A 23758-nucleotide genomic window follows, 5' to 3' on the forward strand; every position below is an offset into this window, starting at 1 on the left:
TTGAGAAGTACATTGCCTGAAAGAGGGAGGGATTTTTAGAAAAAGAAACTAAGCCCTGGCAGGATTACTTTGGTTTGAAAAAGGAAGTACAAAGGGAATTGGAAAACCAGCATGACAGTATTGACCAGACTAGAGAAACTGGAGTTCCCTCCTCTCACTGAGCTTTGAGGTGACTGTGAAGATGCAGAAGTTGCCTAGTTTTATAGTGGACATTTGACTGTGGCCTCGCTCTGGTCTGTCCACTGGGACTTGGCCCTGCTCCTCTCACCCCTGCCACCTGGATCAGATCCCTTTTGTCTAAGGAGATACTTTCTGGCTAAAAATAGAAGTGCCTGGCTTGTATTACCATCTAGTATAGGCAACTAGAAGAAAACTTATTGGCATTTTTAGCCACAGGGTTAGATTTTATGGGTAATGAGAATTTTAACAAAAGGATTCTTTTATGGAAGGAAATTTAAGAGATTGGAGCTTTCATTCCTTTAAATTGACAGTGGAAGAAATGGAGTCCCTCAGAGCTGGTTAGTGTGGCACCAGGATGGGAGAACCAGGGCTTTGCATTCTGGAGTTACCGTGAGGAAGTGGTACCCTTTCTTTCCTGGACATCCTGGCCTCCTGCATGGGGCGCTCTATCCACGGGCCTTCTTTCCTTGGGTTCCCAGGAAAGAAGGTTCACTCCAACCCCACAGGAGCTGATTGGTTTCCACAGTAATGGCGCACATTCCTTACAACATTCTGTTCTCTGCTTCCCCACTAACTCAAGGAGATCTTCACTCTGTCATTAATATATTCATCAGATATTTATAGTATTGAGTACCTGCTATGTGCTAGGCTTTGCAAAGCACAGATTCTTTTCCACTTCTTAAAAAAATAAAAATTAAATCATATCTCTTTCTCACTTAGAAAGTGTGTGCATGTGTGTGCTTTCACACTTATGTGTGCTTATGCATGTGTTTCCTGGTGGCAAGGTTTGGTGACAGGGATCATGTATGTCACTTGGGATGTGTGGTGAGAAAGTGTCCCCTTTTGCTATCCCCCCATGTGGAGGCAGCGTGGTGTATGGGAAGGAGGTAGGAGCTGGCGGGCAGAAGACCCGTGTCTGTGTCCCAAGCTTAAACAGTAAGTCTCCAGTTGACTTGGACAACCCTTTTCAATTCATTTGCTGTTTCTCTTCTTTTAAATAAGGGTGTTGGATTTCATCGAGCTCTGAGTTCCTGCTGAGGTCACAGTTCTAACATCAACCACCCTGTGCTTATCTCAAAGGCATAACACTGAGCTAAGATAATTAGCCTAAAAGACCGATTCATCGCAGAAGGTACATAAATTAGAATAGTTTTCATGTTCTTTGCTTCTTCTGACTTTCTGCCTATGAGTTTATTTGCAAAAGCCCAGTGAGACAGTCAGTGTATTTAGAGGGTGAACAGCCTGATGCTCACGGCTCTGCAAAGCCCTGAGAGTACCGCCCATGGGCACAGGTGTAGCCACTGTTGCCCCCTCCGCCCCCAGGAGGGACTTCAGACTGAGCCGTTGCTCTTCTACCTTGTGAAGTGTATGTGCCCAGATGTCTGCTCGTTGCCCTCCCCTGAAGGACAGCAGGCTTCTGTTGGAGGGACCGTTTATGGGGGATGGGAGGGCAGGATCTGGCCATGGAAACCTGGCAGGTGTACCTGGTCTGCGGGGGATGTAGCCTTTGACTTTGGCCTAATTAACTGTGTTTTATTCAGCAAGCTACCAGACTCATGACACTTGAAGGAAAAACAACAGGATTTAGCACCTGTTCGTACTTTAGGGACCACTCCCACACACACACACATGCCATGTGGGTGCATATAAACAGTAGCTCTCTCCCTGTGACCTTTCATTCATGGGAGAATAAACACAATTTGTTGATCTTTTATAGGTGTATGTTGGAGAAAGCTAATTTATCTTGTACTGTGAAAAGCAGGAGTGATATTACAGAACACTCCATTATTTACACATCCAAATGATGCTTTCATTGTTCAGAAATTCTTACGCGTCCCCCTCAGTAATTGCTTCTGAGTCTGTAGCATATTCATAACACTCTCCTTTCTGTGCCAGTATCTCCAAGCAGTTCCATTAAAAGCCCTTTTGTGTTTGGTTATTTGTTTATGGATCTACTTCCTTCCTCCTTGAAGACAGTGTGTGGCACACTAGCGGTCAGTAAGTATTGTTATGTGTAATGAATGAACATTAGTCACTGAAGTCTTTGGCTCCGTGTACCTCCTTAGAGAGAATTCTCTGACCACGCTTTCTAAAGCAGCTTCACCTCTCCCAGTGAGCCATTCTCACACAATTCTAGTCCTTTGTAACTTTTAGCCCTATATGAAATTACATTTTTGGTTTATAAGCATATTGTTTATGTGCATATATTTTTTTCTTCCCTTTACAAAGTAAGACCTAGGGCATGAAGATCCTGTGTGTCTTGCTTTCCTAGCATCTGTAACTATTTGTTGACTGAGTAACAAATAGATCTGATCTCATCTTGCTGAAAAGTTTCTGCACATCTAAAGAAATCCACAAGCAGAGTAAAAAGAAAACCCACAAATTGGGAAAAAATTTTAGCTGGCTGTTTCTCAGACAAAGGACTTCTATCTAGAACATACAAAGAATTAAAAAACATCAGCCCTCCCAAATTCAAAGGCCCAATCCAGAAATGGGCATCTGAGACGAATACACCCTTCTCAGACAAAGAAATACAAATGGCAAATAAATACATGAGAAATTGTTCAACATCATTAGTCGTTCAAGAAATGCAAGTTAAAACAACACTGAGATTTCATCTCACCCCAGTAAGAATGGCTAGCATTAAGAAATCAACCAATAGCAAAGGCAGGCGAGGCTGTGGAGAAATAGGAACCTTTCTCCACTGCTGGTGGGAATGCAGACTGATGAAACCACTATGGAAATCAGTTTGGAGGTTCCTCAGCAAACTAGATCTAGAGGTCCCATTCAACCCGGCTATTCCCCTTCGGGGTATTTTCCCAGAAGAACTGAAAACATCATATCATAGCGATATATGTACACCCATGTTTATAGCAGCACAATTTGTAATAGCTAAATCATGGAAGCAATGCAAATATCCATCCACTGAGGAATGGATAAAAAACTTGTGGTATTTTTATACAATGGAATATTACTTAGCTATAAAGAAAGACAAACTCAAGGCTTTTATAGGTAAATGGTCACAACTAGAGACCATACTCATAAGTGAAATAAATCATGCCCACATGTGTAAACAATGTATTGTCTCACTAGTGTAAGATCCTGAAAAAGTGAATAAAATTAGGAGGTATGATAGACATTGTGAAACAAAAGGAAACTGCTCAAAAGTAAAGAGCAAGTAAGATGAGGGAAAAGAGGAAAGAAAGAAGGGGAAAATTATATATATATATGTGTATATACACGTATATATACATGTATATATGGATAGCTAACATAGTTGTACTACTGACTTCTATCATTTTATTGAAAGGAACAGTTAATGATTAATTATTTGATCAATCTTACATGTCTATATTTGTTTTCCTGAGAAACCACTTTGAAGAAATCAATGTGTAATACAACAACCATTGTTAATTTCCTATCAGCTAGTCTAAATTTCAGTATTGCTTGTATTGTTCTTGTGTTATTTTGTAAATGTATGTATGTTTGTTAATATGTTTTTGTTCTTCTATTCTTTTAAAATTAAATCTGTTTTGAAGCTTTTAGACATTGCAAAAACTTACTTAGAATCAATTGTGGAGCATGATATAAGTAATTAAGATTAATAATGTCTTTGGGAAGACACAGGACAAAGTAAAATAATTGAGAAGTTGTTCTGCGATTTTTCCCATGTGACTTACACTTGTTTCAAAGGCAATTCTGGACAAAAGCATTTCAGCAATACCATTCTGTGTCACTGTAGAGTAACTATAGGGGTTACTATAGCAGTTACTTTGTAGAGTAATATTCATTTGACAGTGTGAATTGTTGCATTTTTAAAAATTGGAGCAAGTTTATATGCCCTCAACTTAGGTAAACCATGAGTTTTTACAAATGAATACAGCCTGTATACCTGACATTCTATTAAAATACAGAACATTTCCCTCAACCCCCCAGATTCCCTGATTCCTTCTTCCCTGGTTTCCCCCCTCACTAACAGCCGGTGTTCAATTTCCATCACCACTCAATTGTTTTACCTGCTAGTCAGCTTTCTATCAGCGTCTGTGTGTTTGGGTTCTTTCATTATAATGGTTAGTTCACCGACGGTGTTGTATACCAGTAGTTCATTCCTTTGTGATGCCGGGTAGTGTTCCATTATAGGAATATATCACAGTGTGTTTATCCCTGTTTTCACTAATGTGCCTTTCAGTAGGTTTCAGTTTGGGAGTATTAAGAAAACATCATTCAACATTCTTGTAGAGCATAGTTTGGACGTGTGGTTTCATTTATCTTCAGGAGTGGGGATATTGCTAGGTCATAATGTCACCAATTAGTTGGGGTTCTTTTGCTCAATTTAGATAGAAACCACAAACTGGCAAAGTGTAGCTCCCTCAATGTTAGCAGCCCCAGACTTTGTGTGCCAGTGGCTCAGCTCTTAGTGTTACAGCTCTGAAGTTTGAGTGCTGTCACCTCTTCACTCTTACTGTTACAGCTCCACTTCTACTGTTTTAGGTCCGACTGGCTCCTAGCCACCCCTATTAGTTGCTCAGCAGCCAAAGCTCCTAGTCCCATCGGTGGCTTCCTGGAGCTTTCCTAGTAGCTTCCACTGCCTCTCTGGGGCTCTCCCCATGTCATCACAGGTCTCTGCCAGGGACTGCTGGTATCCACCACTCTTGATTTTTCACTGCTACATTAGTGTCTGGAGCTCTTCAGGGCTAATAGCCCTTACGGTACCAGGTCTTTTTAGAACAATTTAACTCAGTTTGCTTTACCCAAGGATCATGCGTCCAATAGGACCACCTGCGCAAGGGATTTGGGGACCTGTGCTGCAGCACAGCAGGCAGGTGTACCAGAGGGAGCCATCCTGCACTGACCTAAAGAGTGTGAGGCAGAGCTGCTTATGTAGGGGAGGAGATGCCCACACACGCATACGTCTCTTGCATTTTGCGTGCTTATGTGGGGACTTCAGGAACAGTGATGGAGAGGGTGGGTTAACCTGGGAGATTTCATGGTAGAGTCATCTGGAGTGACTGTGGGTCAAATTTGGCTTTCAGGCCTATTGTTGGGACACAATACCTTGGAGAGTGCCTGTGGGGCATCTGGGACAACTGTAGCTGTCATGGAGAGAGCTCAGTGGACCTGCAGAGAAGTAGCTGATTGAGAACTCCTGCATTTTTACACCAGTGGCAGGACTCACATCATAACTGCTGCCACTTTGCGGGTATCTGTAGGAGAGGTGGCTGTGTTGGTCATGGTTGCTGAACTTAGGGGCTTTCAGAGATAACAGCAGTTATCTGATCTTGGTGTCGACAGGCAAAGTCATTTGCTGCTTCTCAGAGAGGTGGCAGCAGTGCTTGGAGCGGCCCTGGGTGGGGAAGGGGCACCGTGGCTGTCATCCAGGCTGCAGCCTACAGAGTAGCTGCTAGGCAGTTCCAGGGGTAACAAGAACACTTGGGAATCAGTGCCCCAGGCCACTGTTGGGGTACCAGGAAGGAAAAGCATGCCAAATTTTAATAGATGATGCCTGCTCTCACTGACTGTCTATCTCAATAGGACATGTGTGTGTTTAACTCTGTAAGAAGCTACCAGCAATGGAGCAATAGTCCATTTGCTCTATATCCTTACCAAAGTTGTGGCCAGTCTAGTGATTCCAGTGAGTATTTAGTCATATGTCATTGTTGTTGGTTTTTTGGGGTTTGTTTGTTCGTTTGGTAGTACTAGAGATGGAATCCAGGGTCTTTGAAGTGAGATATATCTCCAACACTTTTTATTTTGAGACAGCGTCTTTCTAAGTCGCCCAGACTGGGCTTCTGGTTTACTCTCCCAGAGCCCTGGGATTGTAGATATGCACTACCACACCTGGGTCATTGTATCTGTTGTTTTAAAGGTACAACTCATATAGAGTAAAATTCACTCGTTTAATATATAATTCTGCAAGATGTGACAAATATATAGTCATGAAATAAAACTGTAATCATAATATAGAGCCATCCTATCTGCCTGCCAATTCTCCCATATTCCTTTGTAGGCTTTCTCATGCCAAATGCAGCCCCTTGGCAAGTACTGACCTTCTGTCCTTTTCACTTTACCTTTGCTTGGCTTGCCAGGATTTATCAGCTGTGTTTATAATTTTTATCAGTCATATATATAACTTCTAAAAAATCATTTTTACAGATTTTATAATGAAAAACAGCATTCACTTTCTAATTCCTTTTCCTTTTGGAGGAGTTTTGACTTTCTGATATCTTTCAACTCTTTTATTCAATTCTTGTGCTACAGTCCTCTTCATTTCTAAGTAACTATGTTTTTATGACTTGATATTTCCACTTCTAATTTAATTAACTCCTTCCTGTGGTGAATTTATGCCTTTTATGTGCCTCACCAACCGTAATAGCAACCCATTTGTCCCTGATACTGATAATTCAATATAAACACATCATACATGTGGGTTTTTAAAAAATAACTGTTTGATTTATTGTGCCTAAATAGTACCAACAACAGAGGATCACATTTCTTTTTCTTGAATACTCTTTTTAGAACTAAGTCCTTTTTCTTGGTCCTCTGTGAACTGATTTGTTACACTCAGACTTTTTGAATGAAGTATTTGCAACTCTGTCTTAGCCACGTTCCTTTTGCTGGGACAAAATATCTGACCTGCACAATTTAAAGGAGGAGAAGTTTGTTTGGGCTCATGGTGTCAGTGAGTTCAAGTCCATGACTGGCTGGCTCCAAGGCACAATCAGCACACCAGAAGGGCATGGTGGAGGAAAAATGGCAACCAGGAAACAGAGAGAGAGAAGAGAGGAGCCCAGGGAATTATCCCTCCCAGGTCACGCCTTCTCTGACCCACTGCTGCTCATCGGGCCCCACACTGGGATGTGAGAATTTGGGGGAATATTTTAGATACAAATCATAACACGCCTTTTAATATGTTCTGCTATTAAAGAATAATGATTATTAGTTAATTATCAGTGATTCTGCTTGGGCCTGACCCCTTCCTGCCTGTTGGTCTTCCCGTGGTGAATGCCTTTCCTTCCTGTGGCACATGCTCAGTTGCTCTGCTCCGCCTCATGACTGTAACTGTCACATATTCAGAAGGACACAACTGCTGATTCCTTCTCCCATTTTCCAACGTTCTCCTCTCTCCACTCTTCGCATAACAAAGAACAATGCTTTCTACCCATCTGCTCTAGTCCAACAGCTAAATACCCTTGAGTCTCTGTCTTTTCTCTCCACACATGGTTATTCCCAGTGGAACCATGAGCAAGTACTGCTGATTCCAAATATATCCTGTGTCTTTTCTTCTCTCTCCATTTTCACTGCACCCACCAATCGGTTTCCTTACCGTGTTCCTCTCCCTACTATGCCTTGCCTCCCGTGATCCTATCGCAGCCAGCACGTTCTTTTAAAAGCATAAAGCTCAATGACATGTAAAACTCTCCAATGTTTACCATTGTACTTAAAATAAAACCTCAATTCCTTCATGGCATATGATACGTCTGCCTGTGGTAATTAATCCTGGCCAGTGTTACCTTCACCAGGGGAACATGTGTTATTTTTTCCTTTGCTGGTATAGGGAATTGAACTCAGGGCCATCACGCTGAGCTATATTCCCAGCCCTTTTAATTTTTTTATTAAATTTTGAGACAAGAATCTGAGTCAATTGCTAAGGAGAACTTCCTGCTTTAGCCGGCCAGCATGCTGGGATTACAGGCAGTGCCACCATGCCTGGCCACCAGTGGAGCTTTTGAGAAGCTCTAAGCCCAAGTCCAATTAAATCAGAATATTTGGGGATGAGGCTCTGACATCGGCACTTTTAACAGTTCCCTGGTGTGTGTGATGAGCATCCGGAGGTCAGAACTAGGGCTCCCTCTCACACAACCTCTGTGTCGTCTCCTCTCAGCTTCCCCCTTGTCACACTGAGCCTGGCAAGTACATTTTCTCTCTCTCTTTGAACCTCAAGCTTATTCTTGCCTCACAGCTCTCTCATTGGATCTGTTTGTGTCAGGAAGCTTCTTTGCCCACACATTTTTGTGGCTGGTTCCTTCTAGCTTCTCAGAGTGAGCTTTCTTGGATCACCTCACCAGCCATTCTCTGCTGTCCTTGAGCATTTCTTCCTTTTCATACTGCTGATGTCTCAGATCATCTCATGCGTGTATTTTTGACATGAGAGTGTGATCTACATGAAACTGCTCATTCTCCGATACACTCTGGTGCCTAGAATGGTGCTTAATAAATATTTGTTGAACAGCCCTATAGGGGCATTTGTTAGACAAGCCAGAAGGTGTGCAGTGGCTGCAGGGAACACTTCGATAGGTGATTATAGGAAGCCAGATAAAGTCAGTAACTTTCACAATGAAATTAGGAGTTGTGATTTTTGTGAATTGGAGAAGAAAGATTTTTATTCTGGAGAGAAGCAGTTCCAAGAAGACAGAAGTGCCTTGTTACCTTACTGGAAGAGCAACCTTAGTATAGAATAACTTCTGGTATTCACCATGGTTGCTGTAAATTTAGCTTTTGAGGCTGAGCCTGGTGGTGCGTGCCTACAATCCCAGAACTCTGAGAAGCTGAGGAAAGAAGATCTTAAGTTTAAGCCCAGACTGTAAACTCTGTCACTTGGCAAAACCCTGTCTCTCTCAAAAAACCCCAAATCAGAAAGAAAGAAATAACATTTTGTGATTGACATTTCATTAAAATGGAAGGAAGAGTACCCCTTTGGACTCACTACCCCAAACCATTCCTTTCATTTTAATAGTGTGAAAATTAAGAAAGCATCTGAGATTCCTCCAGTGACTTCACATTACCTGTTCATTGAAGCTGCTGATAAATACACTCTTTGCTACCTCTTTGCCTGTGATGCTTTTTGAAGCCTAATGACATGCTGTATTTAATTATGACTAAATACTTGGGATTAATTGGAAAGTTGTGCTTTTTGCTTATGTTTCAAGCTGCCTTGTAATGCAAAAATAGCAAACACATTAGGAGCCATTTCCAGATCCCTTACAGTTGTTAGCAATTTAATTTATGGAGTTCTGACTGTAAGGATATGATGGAAACCAGATACAGACAATGTCCTTTTGTTACCTGATGCCAAGGAAGATGAGTGTTCAGTTTTACAAATCCAGCATGATAATTTTATGCTTTCTGATAGCAGTTATATGTACACAGTTCTAGAGAAACACTAGAAGTTAAAATGAAAGTTTTTAAAAACTGACAGGTTCAGGAAGCACAATTCTGTGATGAATGGGTTTGCAGAAAGCTGTTTACAAAAGCACAGAAACATTCTTCTCTGAAAGTGGATCAAAGTCTGTTTGTTTTTGTTTGTTTGTTTGTTTTTCCGGTACCGGGAATCGAACTCACGACTTTGCGCTTGCCAGGCAGGCGCGGTGCCACTGAGCTAAATCCCCAGCCCCCTGGATCAAAGTCTGTATTGTGGCATCTTGGCTCTCTAGGGCCTATGAAGATGAGGACTGGTTGGAAAAGAGTAGAATGTTGTTTTCTGGCTCTGCCGCTGGCTGTGTCCTTGATTCAGGGTAAAGTAGAAGCCCGACATTCATGTAAACACTAATTTTGTGTTGAAGCATAACCAGGCAAGTACGCACACTCAAGGGTGAGTTCAGGTCCTTGGGCCCTGGGGCAAAATGTGTGACTTGTTGGTCTTCCTATACTTGAAGTCTTACAAATTGGTGTCTGTACTGGTCAGATTTCTCTTGCTGGGACAAAATACCTACCATGCACAATTTCAAGGATGCAGGATTTATTTCCATTTCAGAGGTTTCAGCGCGTGGCTGGCTGCTCCAAGACAGAAACACAGTGGCAGAAGGGCATGGAGGAGGAAAGCTGCCCAACTCGTGGTAGCCAGGGAGTGGAGAGCAGGCAGAGAGCCCAAGAGGAAGGGGGCAGGCACCAGATACAGTCCCCATGGTTACATTGCCCTGACCTACCCCGAAGTGTGCTTTCCTAACATTCTAGGTGTCTCTCAAGCCAGTTGACAGTCAAGATTAACCATCACCATGTCAGAAAATGAGGGCGGTGTTTCCTGTTCTAATACCTTTTTCTCATCCCTGTGCCTTCAAGTAGACCAGAATTCCATAGCAAAGTACCCCACTGCTCCCTGCAAAAAGAGCCAAGTCACATAAAGGTTTGGGAGCCACCAATAATTTAAAATTTGTGAAAATATTGAAACTGTGTCCAAAGAAGGTAAATTCAATCTGTTTGTAGCATGTACAACATAAATCATATAAAAATTTTCTGGTTTGTTAAATATAGAATAATAGCTGGGCGTGATGGTGCACACCTGTAATGCCAGGACTCAGGAGGCTGAGGCAGGAGGATCGCTGCAAGTTCAAGACCAGCCTGGGCTACAAAGTGAGCTCAAGGCCAGCCTGAAGTGGATAGTGAGACCCTGTCTCAAAGTAAATAAATAAATAAATGTAGAATAGACTACAAGAGAGTTTATTGGCAGATGCCTACGGTCCTAATTAGTTTTTGCATTTTTGTACGTGTGTGCTATTCACAAGATGGTTTTCCTAGGCAAGGTGACCACATTGACATCTTAGTTGATGGGTATAGGGGTGAGGAACATTATTTCAGTGAAATATCCATACTGGGTGTTGAATAAATGTTTAATATAAGATATTTGTATATGGACACATTGTTGTACAAGATAAAGGGTGAGAAATTATCTGTAGGTATATGCGTCTTTATTGGATTTTTGAAAAGAAATTAAAGTCTTTGCCTAAAGCCTCAGCGAACAATCTCATAAAATGTTTTCACTGGTTTAAAATCTTCTTCACGCTCATAGCATTATTACAGCTGTGCCAGGTGTTTTAGTGTGTGTTTAAATATTTCAGGTGCAAATGTTTTATAGATAAGTTTTGCTGCTCCAATTTAAAAATTAATCCTGAATGGTGGTTCTTATCCTGAGAATGCATAAGAATGAGACAGAACAAATATAAATTATCTTAAAAATATCTATTTTCATAGTATAAGATGACCTATAGAATGTATGTATGCAGTAAAAGTTCATGTTCCTTCATGCACAAATAGAAAACACCGTCTGTTAAATGACTTCAGGTATTAAAACGTTAGGAGCTTTTGTCCTTTCTCTGAAGGAATCAAAATACGAAACAGAAATCTTTCACTTCGTTCTAAGTGAATTTTAAATCTTATAGATGTTAAGACAACACAGCTCTAAAACAGACCTGAACTTCATCGTGGAGCAAAGCAATTGTTCATATTCTAGCAAATTATCTGCTTATTATCTCTTGGATTCCATCTCAGGGTTGCTAACAGAGCCTGAAAACATATATTGCTAATATATTACTCCAGAAAACGTAAAAGATTTTGTGTTCTCTTATGCCCTGACAGGTTGGTACAGAGGCTATTCCCTTCAGAATAAATCCAAAAAGGTACGTCTTATCATTTAATTTTTCGTTTCATTCAAATTCTTGTCTCCTAGTATCTGTTCTTGCTAGGCCTAGTCTGGTTGGGGTTTTGTTGTTGTTATTTGTGATAACCTTTCTTTTCCCTTGCAAACTAATTCTCTGACTTCAGTGCTTCAGAATAATAGTGTAAATTCCACCGACTCTGTTTCCCAGTTCAAGAAGTCGGTCCTGGCTGTCGTGATGGTGCTCCCTGTCCCCAAGCCGTGTGAGGTGGTCGTGCATCCCAGTGCTCTAGTTGCCCTCTCTCAAGGGAAGGAAGGGCCCGCTTCTCCTTTACCCTTCATTACAGTGCTGAAATCCCAGAGTGTATGGGTCTCCCTGTCACCATGTGAGTCTTTCCTACACTGTCAAGTAGAAAAACAGGAGTAATTTCCAAACTGAGCCTTGGAACCTCTATACATCACGAAGTCAAAACAGCAAATTCTAGGGCGGGGGATTTAGCTCAGTGGCACAAGCGCCTGCATGGCAAGCACGAGGTCCTGAGTTCAATTCCCGGTACCAAAAAAACCCCCAGCAAATTCTAACATTTGATGAAAAAAGAAACTGCAAAACAGAGAAGAAAATGGATTGCAGTGGGAAGTACTGTTTCTGAGACTTTTATGTTAGATAAAGATTATCATCTACCTCATGCATGTTTATTTCATTTGATGCATTTGATGTGTAATACTAGGCTGTGATAAAAATGATTATTCTTTGTGGGCAGAGTTTGAAAAATACTGACGTAGATGGTTCCTTTTCCCAGTGTCAGAGCGACTGAACATCAAGCTAGAGAGAATCCATTAGTTATGTTAGTGCCTATCTCGGTTCATTTTATTTCCATCAGCACTTTTCCTTTGAATCTGCTTGCTGGGGCAACATAACATGTCAGCACTTTCTTTTGAAAGAGCAGAGTTGATAAGCTCTTACTATTTCACAATTAGTTCACATGCCAGATAGAGAATTGCGAAGGAGGTGAGAGACATAGTTTTTAATTTATCAAGAAGGGAGAGAAAAAAGAAAACCCTGCGGTTCTTTCTCTTGAGGCGCAGTACGACCTAAGTTTTCACATGCAGATGGGCTGGTGTTGAGCACCCACAAAAGAACACGGGGCCCCAAAAACACCTTCGTAGAAGGTAGAGGATGTGAAAAACTGAGTGCGACTGAAGTTGCTGATTCCTGGGTCACACTAAGTATTTGCACATGCGTGTGTACACACACCTTGTGTTTGCTTTGACAATTCAATGATCCAGCAAAACCGGGGGGTCTTTACTGTTCATGTGGGTGTCAGCCCCTCCGTTTGGGTCCTTCTGCCCTTCTCTACACCCTGATGCTGAAGATTTCTACCCACTGTTAGATTCTTTTGCATATGTCATTTCCACATGAATTATTTCTACTTAATCTCCTGCTGACTTTGGTTTGTCTGAGCTTCTAATAGAGACCTAAGGTGGCAGGTGCGCTGGAGTGAGGAGGGTGGTGAGGTTGAAGTGAAGACCCGGGGCCCGGCACGGCCACTCCTGCTTGGTTTAGGGTTTGCCCGCTTGGTATAATTCCACAGTTATGGAAGTGCTGGTTATTTTGGAGTAGACTAAGAGTTCATGGTTATAATATTCTGAATTTGTTAGAGAGTAAGAAAACTCAAGTCGCTGAATTCCTAATCCTGTTTTTCTAAGTGAATTTAAAAATTCTCAGACAAAATCAGATGAAACGCACACACTGAATTCTTGATTTTATTTTGTATGTGTGTATGTGTGTGTGTGTGGTTCTGGGAATTGAACCCAGGGCCTTTGCACAGAGCTGTATCCCCAGCATCTTAAGTTGTGAGACAAGGGTCTTATTAAGTCACTAAATTGCTCAGACTGGACTCCAACTTGCAGCCTTTCGCCTCAGCCTCCTGGATTGCTGCGTTCACAGGTGTGTGCCACCACCCCCAGCTTAGAATTCTTGGTTTTTAACTGGTAAATGTCACACATGTCGAAACAAGGTCCCAGACCCCAGGGCTTCCCTTTCAGAGTCTGCAGTATGTGAGGAATCTTTGCAGCACAGAAGACCTTGGTTTCCAAGGTGTCCTGTGATTTCCTATTGCATGCAGATCCATCTCGCAGCGCCCTGCTACCTGATGTGAACAGTAGGTGGACAGGTGCCCCTCTAAGGTCCCAGAGAGAAACATGAGTTCTCGGTGTGCTTTTAACTTGTTATATTCATTAAAGGGTTGTTAAAACTCTTGTTTAAACTGTCAACTCACCCTTTAGAAGAATTATTTCAGGAAGAGCGTGTCTTTGTTCTTGATAACTAAAGAACAACTTTGAAATGCAGTGATGTGAGGGTACAAACAAGGAGCATGCACTGGTGTGTTGATTTTTTTTTTAAGTTGAAATATATATTTTTCTTGTGGAGCAATTCAAGAAAAATTGGAATGGAATTCAAAACCAGCTGTCATGAATTATACTCAACTTGTGACACCCCTTCATTAAGAGATTCAGCCCATTAGAAATCTTCTCCTTAGTGTGGGTCCCTTTCTCTCTATCCCAGGGAAGAGCTACTTGAAAGGTATTGTTTCAGTGGGAATTTTTGATGTCATTTATAAGCAGAGCTATCTGTTTAGGGTGGTGATAACAGGAGCTAGCAGCTTTACAAATGGAAGAAGCCAAGAGCTCTGCAGAAATGGATGATTGATCCTGGCGGGACTGTGGGAGTGTGGCTAGGGGCAACTTCTAGAAAACCATTAGTTTTTTTTTTTTTTTTATTCAAGTGAGTAGGTTTTCTTGAGAATGAAAAGCAGAATTGAGAGAGGGGCTGTAAATCAGATATACATGGTCGAGATCAGCTGTGGCTTTTTGTGTATTATAGCAGCACAGGAAATGTCTACAGCCTCAGATTTATACCAGAGCAGTTAAATGACTATGCGTGCCCCCCAGCACTGCACAGCACCGTGACACCTACGACAGGGAGGTAAATGACCAAATGAATGTTCTGTCCACGCAGACATTACCACATCTGTACACAAATATAAATTACCTGCTTATGACTGGCTTAGGTGTCACAAAACCATCAGTGTATATTTCTGAGTACCTCGGTCTTTGCTATCTCACACTTATTAGGAGGCACCAGTCATCAGGTTATGAAAGCATAATCAACTTAATAATCATAATCAATGTAATTGGCTTTTCATCTTCCTGACTTGGAAATCTCTGCAAGGATATTCCTCTGGACTCGCAGTCTTATTTTTTTTCTGATGCTGGGGATGGACCTCGGGAGCTCATGCACACTACACACCCGCCAATGAGTGACACCCCTGCCCCAGCAAGGTTGAGTCTTACTTTAGTCTTATAACTGCTAATTTAAGCAGTTCATCCCTACCCAAAGCCTCCCTTTTTAAGAGTTCTGGAATTTTTTTAAAATTGTAGTAAAAAACATCACCAAGTTTGCCATCTTACCCACTGTTGTGGTGCCCATCGCCACCATCCATCTCCTTCTTTCTTTTTTTTTTTTTTTGGTTTTTTTTTTTTTTTTTTTTCTCCGGTACCGGGAACCGAACTCACGACCTTGCGCTTGCCAGGCAGGCGCTTTTGCCGCTGAGCTAAATCCCCAGCCCCCACCATCCATCTCCTGAACGTCTTCTCCTCCCCCAACCCAAACTCAGTAGACATCACACACGGGCCCCTCACCCCCACCCGCCAGCCACTGGCAACCCCATTCTACTTTCTGTTTGTAAAGCGGACAGCCCCAAGCGCCTCACTCAGGTCTTTTGGTGACTGGCTTTTTGCACTTAGCATCATATTCTCAAGGTGCGTTCTGGACAGCCAAGCCCGAGTGTCCACGATGACAATCACCACGTCACTGGCCTCAGCTCCGCAGACAGAAAGAGCATGCCCACTTCCTTCTGCATCCTGGAAAGAGATCTGGAGCTTCAGGACTCCAGAAATCAGGCACCAAATTGATTATACACACACCCTCTCTGAATTTTTATTTATAACTGTTTGATCAGTTTCACCGAATCACTGCTTTCAGTACCTGTAATGAAAGACCTATAGCTCACCTTGTCCATGTGTGGGTTATTGGTCTTAGCAATTATGGGATAGACAAAGAGCTTTCTCACTCATTCAGCTCCACCTGCCTTAAAGGAGAAAGAGAAGCATACGATTTCTTTTGGGTTCCGTCCTCCTGGTTGGAAAAGGTGGGCCCTTTGCTTCTGCCTTGAGCAGTTGCAGGATCCACTCTGTCATCAACAGTGCTAATCCCAAATGTTCTTGCTGTTTCCTGTGAAATTGGCAGAAGATGAAAAGAGCGAGTAGAGAGTATCATACAGACAAATACAGCGCATGAAACGGGACGCAGAGCCACCCCGTTGATGCTCACTTGCTTCCCATCTCTGAGTGGGTTGAGGATCACATGGTGCACACAGATCTTGAACCTCAGTCCTCTGGGTGGTGGGATGTCCCCCCACACTTGTGGTCAGTCACTCAGACATGTGCTGTCCCCGAGTTTATGGAACCTCTTCTGGAAGTGAGGCTAGGAGCATCTGAGCCAAAGTGCACCTAAACAGGTTCTTCTGCCTCGACTGGTCTGGCATGTAAGCTACCCTGAAGCAAAGTGTTTTCTCCAGATAGCATCTTCTCTCTCGCTTTAGGAGCATTTGACACAGTGAGACAGCAGGAGCTTTCGGTTGATCAGAAAACCCATGTATGTGACTCTCTTCCTATTGCTGGATCTGATCCTCAGTGCTTTAGTTCATATCCAGGATTTTCCTGTCATTCTCTTAGGTCTTCCTGGGCTTTAGATCCCCCTGTGAGCAGTGTCACCATACCAATGTTGAATTGCTTCTTGTCCCCGTAGGAGGGGGAACAATTTGAGACTGCGAAGTGCTGGAAAATAATTAGGTAACAAATACCATTGATTTGGGATGTGTGTGCTGTGGGTGAAAGTGCTGAAAGAAAAATGACTTGAGAAAATCATTATCATTTTTTACGGGCGACCGAGTTCTATGTAGCTGTACATCTCCCTCATTCTGTGAGGTCCTTTCAAGATGGGAAGCATCTTGAGAGATGCTGGATCTGAAGGAGTTCCCTGTTGCTGTGGCTGTGAGCTCACGAGGGCGTGTCTGCCTCTTCATTTATGAAACACTTACCTTATGCTTTCTGCACCCAAACGCCTCCCTCGCCCGCGTTCCCAGCACGCCTGTGTTGAGCAGTTGGTATAACTGATGTCCTACAGACCTGGTGGAAGCATTTTCTGTTGTCCAGGTGTTGCCAGTCACACTTGCTGCTGTTCATGCTCTTGATTTGGGCCCGAGGTTTTCTACAGCCATGTAACCAGACGTTCTTCTCTCTGTAGGGTATTTTTCCTGAAACATACATCCATTTGAAAGAGGCCACTGTGGAAGACCGAGGGTAAGTTCCCACCTAGGAAGACCCCAAAACAGTAATGAAGATGTAAGATTTTCATGATACAGTGCCTGCTGCATGTTGATATTTCTCTTTTCTCACTGAGTTACTTCTCTTCTGTGAGAGAGAAATGAATAAAAATATCTCCTTAGTATAATGCTTCTCTCTGTCTGCTCTTTTTATCCTTCCTAGCATCCTTCTGCAGAAGAGTAAAGACAGCAGCAGTGAGCTTGAGGGCTTTGGCCTCCCTCTTGTATTTATTGCCCCCTCACAGTGTGTGTGTGTGTGTGTGTGTGTGTGTGTGTGTGTGTGTGGTGTGCATATGGGTCCATGTGTGTGCCTGCGGTGTGCATGTGCATGTGGGTCCATGTGTATGTATGATTGCACACAGGAATACTCAGTCCTGAGAAGCCCCCTGTTTGGGGTCTCTGTGAAATAGCAGAGTAAGCACCAGCTTGCTTTTCAGTGCTGAACTTCGGCCAAGCCATTGAGCCTCATGTGCCCCCTGAGGTTTTCACTGCGTATTGGGGGCCATAAGGAGAAGTAGGACTGGAACCCCAGGGCTGATAGAGTAGAATGGGGCTAGGGAGAAATGGACAACTGGGTTACAGTTTTGCAGCCCAAATCTGAAAGATCATTCTTGGTCCTAAGCTTGGCACTCACATTTTAAGATGGGAAGTGGAGATCTACTCTGGTCCACTCAACTCCCTGGTGGCAGAGCCAGGACCAAGAGCTGGGTCTCGTGTCCTCCTGGAGAAGTCTTTCCAGCTGGCCATTCCCAGGCAGCTGCAAGTGTTACTGTGTTGTAGAAAGGCAGAGTGGGAGGCCTTTTCCATCTAATTAGGAGCCGGATGGAATGCGGGATCCCCTGCCATTCAGATACCAAGTACAGACGCTGCTTGGCTCGGGATGGGGTTATAGCCCAATAAACCCATTGTAAGTTGCAAATATCATAAGTCAAAAGTACATTTAATACATCAAACCAAGCAAATGCCATAGCTTAGCCCAGCCTTCCGTCAATGCTCAGAACGCTTCCAGTAGCCTACAGCTGGGCAGAATCCTCTCATACAAAGTCTATTTATAATAAGCATTGGAGACCTCATGGAATTTATCAAATGTTCTACTGAAAGTGAGAAATAGAATAGTTGTAGGAACCAGCTTTTGACCCTTCATAAAATTGCAAAATAGTAATGTTTCATGAGTCCTATTTATTCTCAGTCATTACCTTTTGTCCCCGAAATTCACGATCCTCTGGGCATCCTGTATTTGCATGTATTAGTCCAGCGGACCTATAGCTCTGCCCACTCGTTCACCTGCTCTTGCTCTCTCTCTTTCTCCTGCTAGTTAGGAAATACCAGAGAGGACTTATATGGCTAAATGTAATACACAGAGAGGACTTATATGGCTAAATGTAATATTGCATCTGCTACAACCAACGATTTTAGTGTATGCACATTTTCTACCCTGTAAAACAGCAGATGAGAACAAAACCCAGTCCATTCCAGAAGAGCGCCCCTCCCCAGTCCCTGCCACTGGGTCAAGGATGAGGTCACAGTCCCCAGGACCTTGTCCACCCACCTCCTGAATGAAGCAGCAGCTTGGTGGAGCCAGCTATAACATGGGATTTTTTGCTCTCATCTCTGAGAATTGCTAAAGGCAGCCTGGCTTAGTCAGTGAGGCTCCCAGAGAGAAACATGGAGAGGTAGAGCCAGGCTGCAGGCCGAAAGAACTCCTCTTTTCTCAGCTGCTGAGGTGTGTTTAGGTCCCCTACCCTACGCCCACCATCCCCACCCCCATGGTCAGATTTAACTTTATTTCAAGCCAAAGCAGCCCCGTTCCTGCCCTTGAGCATCAGGAATGTGATAGTCAGAATAACATCTCCAGTCGCCCCGCAGCAAACTGAACTTCTGTTGCTTCTCATCAGGCAGCACGAGACAGTGATTCCTGGTGAACTCCCGCTGGTGCAGGAACTCACATGCACTCTTCGAGAATGGGCCGTCATCTGGCGCAAACTCTACGTGGTGAGTTTCCCAGGGCTTAGGGCTGGCAACGGCATAATTTCTGGGCCCTCAGCATGTGGTGCCACTGCTGAGCCACCCTCTGTCAGGTATCAGCCCCTCATTAGCTCTCTGCATGGAGTGGGACACAGAAAGACACAATGGCTGGACCACACTGGCTGGCAGCCAGCTGCCTGCGAGTCCCCAGCTTTGGGTCACTGATGTGCAATCATGGTGGGACGTGAGTACAGTCACTAATTCAGTCTTTTTGCAACTGAGAAACATGATTGGGAAAGTAGTCATGACGTAAAAACAGTGAGCACTTACCTCTTCTTCCTGAGTGCCCTAAACTATGAATCCTCACAATGCATCTGTAAATAGGTGCAATTGGAATTATTAGTGCATCAGTAAGGAACAGAGGACTTGCTCTTACGTCTCCGTGTGCATCAGTGGGTAGAAACTGCAGTTGTTTCAGGGCTCAGCTTCCCGAGGTTGGCATTCTCGACCGTGGCCATGGTACAGACTCAGATACTTGAGTAGTGTTAATCCCCAGTCAGGGCAGAGTTCCAAGTACTCTTTCTCACAACACTGGCCTGACCTCAGAGTGCCAGTGTGATACTGTGGCTCAGTGGGAGATTACACAGGGCCGGACACATCCTGCCTGCAATAAACCACAGTCGCAAGTTGCGTGTAAGTTTGCAATGGGAACTTCTAAAGTATGGGTATGGTTTTTCCCCTCCGAAACTCATGCTGGAGTTCAGTCTCCACGGTGGAGTATTAAGAACGTAGAACTGTTACCCACCTAGGCTGTTTAGAGGTGGGGGCTTTGAGAGGTGATTAGCATTTCATAAGATCATCAGGGTGGAGCCTTCAGGATTGAATACTGGTGGCTTCATAAGAAGCAGGAGTGAGACCAGAGGGGACACACATACGCATAGTCTGTCTCTCGCCTGTGGTGCCCTGTACCGCCTCAGGACTCTGCCAGCCAGAAGGCCATCACCAGCTGTGGCCCCTCAACCCTGGACCAGAACCAGAACCAGAACCAGAACTCAATGTGTAGGATTGTGTTATTTTCAGGGGAAAAAAAAAGTGGGCCAGGACAAGGCCCTGTAAATCTACCCTGTCCCATTCCCAGACTAAAAACCGCTCTTCTGCAAGTGCCCAAGGATGCTCCACATCTGCTGCCACCATGCCTGTTCCACCTCCAGTGCAGGTGCTCTTCCTTCAGCATTGGACTCCACAGACTGTTTTCTAACGTTGCTTCTTTCCTTGTAGACGAGCACACAGGCCTCATCTTTGTAATTGGCTTCTACAGCTGACCAGGAGTCCAGCTCTGAATGTTCATTCTCTTGTTAGATGTGTGAATGAGTCCAGTGACATACACTCGATTTGGTGGCTTGGGAGCCATTTGCTTTTCCTTGATGTGGTTTTGTGTTATGTAGGTTTTTGTTTGGTCATCTGTTGATGGCTTTGGTTTTAGTTTCTTTTCTTTTTTTCTTTTAATCTTAATTAGTTACTAGAAGCACCCCATTCTAGACCCTGACTAACCAAAAGCAGTAATCAGAAGCTCATTCCAGTGTAACTTCTAAGGGTTCATGTATTTTACTTCTATGTAGGGCTGTTTTATCCTTTGACAGGTGATAGCGGTGGAAGTCACTAACCCCGGAACATCCGGTGGTGTGTCTTTGCCTGTGTACCCTTCAAGACCTCATTTAGGTCCTTTGTTCTTCATAATGTGCCTTCCAGACACCCCAATCCATAATGCTTTCTTCTGGACTGTGGGGCACTTACCGCCAAGTCCATCATGTGACCCTCGGGGCGCACTGCCTTGTAATGAAGGTGATCTTTGATCTCTTTATGGTAGTTGAGGAGAGCTGACTCTGAGTTCCTGAATCATAAGCTCCAGGAAGATGGAGATACTGCCCTCAGCCCTGTGGCATCCATTGATCACCTTGCACTTAAGTTGAAAGCACTCTCCGGTTTGGTTAATCGATTATTTAGCGGCAGACATCACAAGGCTGATGGATGAGGCACATGTGCATCGGTTCGTTCCCTAACATCCTCTTTCTGAGAATCGTTAAGTGAGGAAATGCATTAGATAAGCACGGGTGAAGCAGCCCTGCACTGTCCATTATCTGTTACTGTAAGGAAACACTGGAAGCTGGGTAACTTATAAAGAAAAGAGTTTGTTTAGCTCACAGTCCTGGAGGTTCAAGAGCATGGGGCCCAGCATTAGCTTGGTTCTGGTGACGGCCCCATGGTGTGACAGTGTGGGGACCTCGTGTGATCGGGAGAGCTTACATGGCAAGACGAGAAGCCAAAGTGTGGGGAGTGAACTTGCCAGTGAGATAACCGACTAGGTATCAGTTCCTTCCTACAGCAGTGTCCTCGATGACTCCCACTGCACCCCACACTTTAAAGCCTCTGCCACAGCTGAAGGTCGTTAGAGTCCTACCCAGCTTCTAGTGCATGAACCCTTGAGGGACAAACTCAACCAATATCCTATCCCAGCCATTGACACTCCTTATCTGAAAATCCAACATCCAAAGTGTTCCAGACTCTGAAACCTTTGAGTGCCTAAGTGACACAAGTGGAATATTCTACACCTGTCCTCATGTGAAGTTTTGCTTCATGCACAGTATTAAGTGACCTTCGGGCTGTGTGTACACAGTGTATATGAAACACACATGAGTTTTGTGTTTAGACTTGAGCCCCCATTCCTCAGACATCTCATTATAGGTAAACATCACACACCCTCCCCCCAGAAAAATTCTGAAACACTTCTGGTCCCAGGTATTTTGAATAAAGGATATTCAGCCTATATTTGGAAAGGAGATTTTTTAAAATGTCACGTGTAAGAGTAGAAACTACGAATGAGGTAGGCTTTTTTCTTACTAAACTACAGCCACTGTGCTCGATTTTATTACTCATGTCCTCTACATGTGCACAAGTCATTGCGCATAGAATTGGGAAGTAAGTGAATGGGAAGAAGAAATAGGGCCGGGGTATTAGGGCTATTGAATCCCTTAGCAGGTTAACAAGGGTGGTAAGTGGTTGTTGAGGATTTCTTGTGTGGGAGTTCCCTATTTAGTACCAGAATTGGGTGTTAAATGGGAAGTGAAATGAAAGGGAGGGAAGGAAAAGGAAGGGAAGGAAAAGAGACAGGGAGCCAGAAAGGGGCCAATCCCTCCTTACAGGGCAGCACATTTTGCACCTTAATTTAGATATCTAATGAAATAATCATTTTGTTATTTGTGAACATCTGTAAATGTCTTGTAGCTGCTATAGATTGTGAAGATTCTTTTTTTTTGTTTTTTTTGTTTTGTTTTGTTTTTCTCCGGTACCGGGAACCGAACTCACGACCTTGCGCTTGCCAGGCAGGCGCTTTTGCCGCTGAGCTAAATCCCCAGCCCCGATTGTGAAGATTCTTAATCCGTCGGTAGGGCAGAGCAGTTTTGCTTCTGTTTTTGATCCATGTTTATCCGTTCAGGAATAATCCACCTAAATGGAAGTGTTATTATTATTATTTTTCCCTCGTCCATTTCAAACACATCGGCAGCTCATCTTGGGCAGAATTCCTGAACTTCTTTCCCTAAAAGTTGCATGTAAAAGTAGCAAAACTCAAATAGGTTTCCAGGGGAAACAGTAAAAGGAAACCGGATTCCTAGTTCGTGTGTTCCCCTCCCCCATGCACTTTTTAGTGTTTTGCTTTCTGATTCTGTAAATTCCTTTAGTCCATGTAAAGATAAATACAGATTTTTACTAGCATACACTGATCCTTGAATCCTGTCTCTCATCTATTTCTTCTCACAGATTGAGGCCAGGCGCTCTGCTTGGTGTCTTTCACAATTCCTATGATGCCTGAAAAACCACATACTTCTCTAAAATGCATTTCCTGGTTCTGTTCTTTTCAGTCTAAATTCACTGGAAATTTACATTACAGATCCAGACTCTTATGGTAGTCTACTAACTAGATTAAGCCCCGCTGTGTAGACACTGGTGATTATTCTAGAGACAGAAGATATTTGCGGCACTGTGATTTGTTTTTAGCAGTCATGCAGTGGTCATGTAAAATAATTATAAATCTATTTTGAGGGGAGAGGAGTTCCCAAGCAGAGGGGAACTCTTTGTCCAAAGTAGAAAGAAGAGATGATAGCTCCTCACATTCCCTCCTTTATGTTGTAGTGGTACTGTTATTACTGTGTGTGTGTGTGTGTGTGTGTGTGTGTGTGTGTGTGTGTGTGTTATGAATAACCAAGGTTATCAGGTTTTTTCATCTTTTTTATTGGTTGTACAGATTCTTGGGCATCATTTTGGTAGATTCACACATGCACATAAATACTTTTATCACTTCTACCCCCCAACCCCATCTTGCCTTACCTTCTCCCTAGTTTTACTTTGGGGGGGCTGCATTATGTATATTTTGCTCATATCCATCCCCTTATGACCTGCCCTTACTCCCTATCCCCTTTCATCCCTTTGTCTTGTCTAATAATAGTCTCTCTTTGTTATCTTTTTTAGATTACACGGGTCAGGAAGAGCACATGATGTTTGCCTAAGTGTGGCTTCTTTTGCTCAACATGATATGCGTGTGTTTGTGTGTGTGTGTTTGTGTGTGTGTGTTTGTGTGTGTGTGTTCAGTACTAGGCACTGAACTCAGTGTTTTTTGCTGAGCTATCTCCCTAGCCCTTTTTAATTTTTTTTTTAAAGTTTTGAGACAGGATCTCACTAAATCATCAAATTGCTCCAGGCTGTACTTTATTTGCAGTCCTCCTGCCTCAGCCTGGAAAGTGCT

The 23758-nt window shown here is 43.3% G+C and overlaps 1 protein-coding gene across 4 annotated transcripts in view; it reads left to right on the forward strand.

The window, feature by feature from the left end:
• Dock5 (dedicator of cytokinesis 5) overlaps window positions 1–23758 on the forward strand; it is a 191603-nt gene that overhangs the window by 56825 nt on the left and 111020 nt on the right. For all 4 annotated transcript variants that reach the window (XM_013514062.1, XM_005373711.2, XM_013514069.1 and 1 more), the window contains exons 3-5: window positions 11530–11570; window positions 16917–16972; window positions 18891–18987. In XM_013514062.1, coding sequence (XP_013369516.1) covers window positions 11530–11570; window positions 16917–16972; window positions 18891–18987 — 194 coding nt within the window. The remainder of the gene's footprint in view (window positions 1–11529; window positions 11571–16916; window positions 16973–18890; window positions 18988–23758) is intronic.

The sequence above is a fragment of the Chinchilla lanigera genome, unplaced genomic scaffold, assembly GCF_000276665.1.
Source record: "Chinchilla lanigera isolate Chin_1 unplaced genomic scaffold, ChiLan1.0 scaffold00002, whole genome shotgun sequence".
Lineage (NCBI taxonomy): Eukaryota > Metazoa > Chordata > Mammalia > Rodentia > Chinchillidae > Chinchilla > Chinchilla lanigera.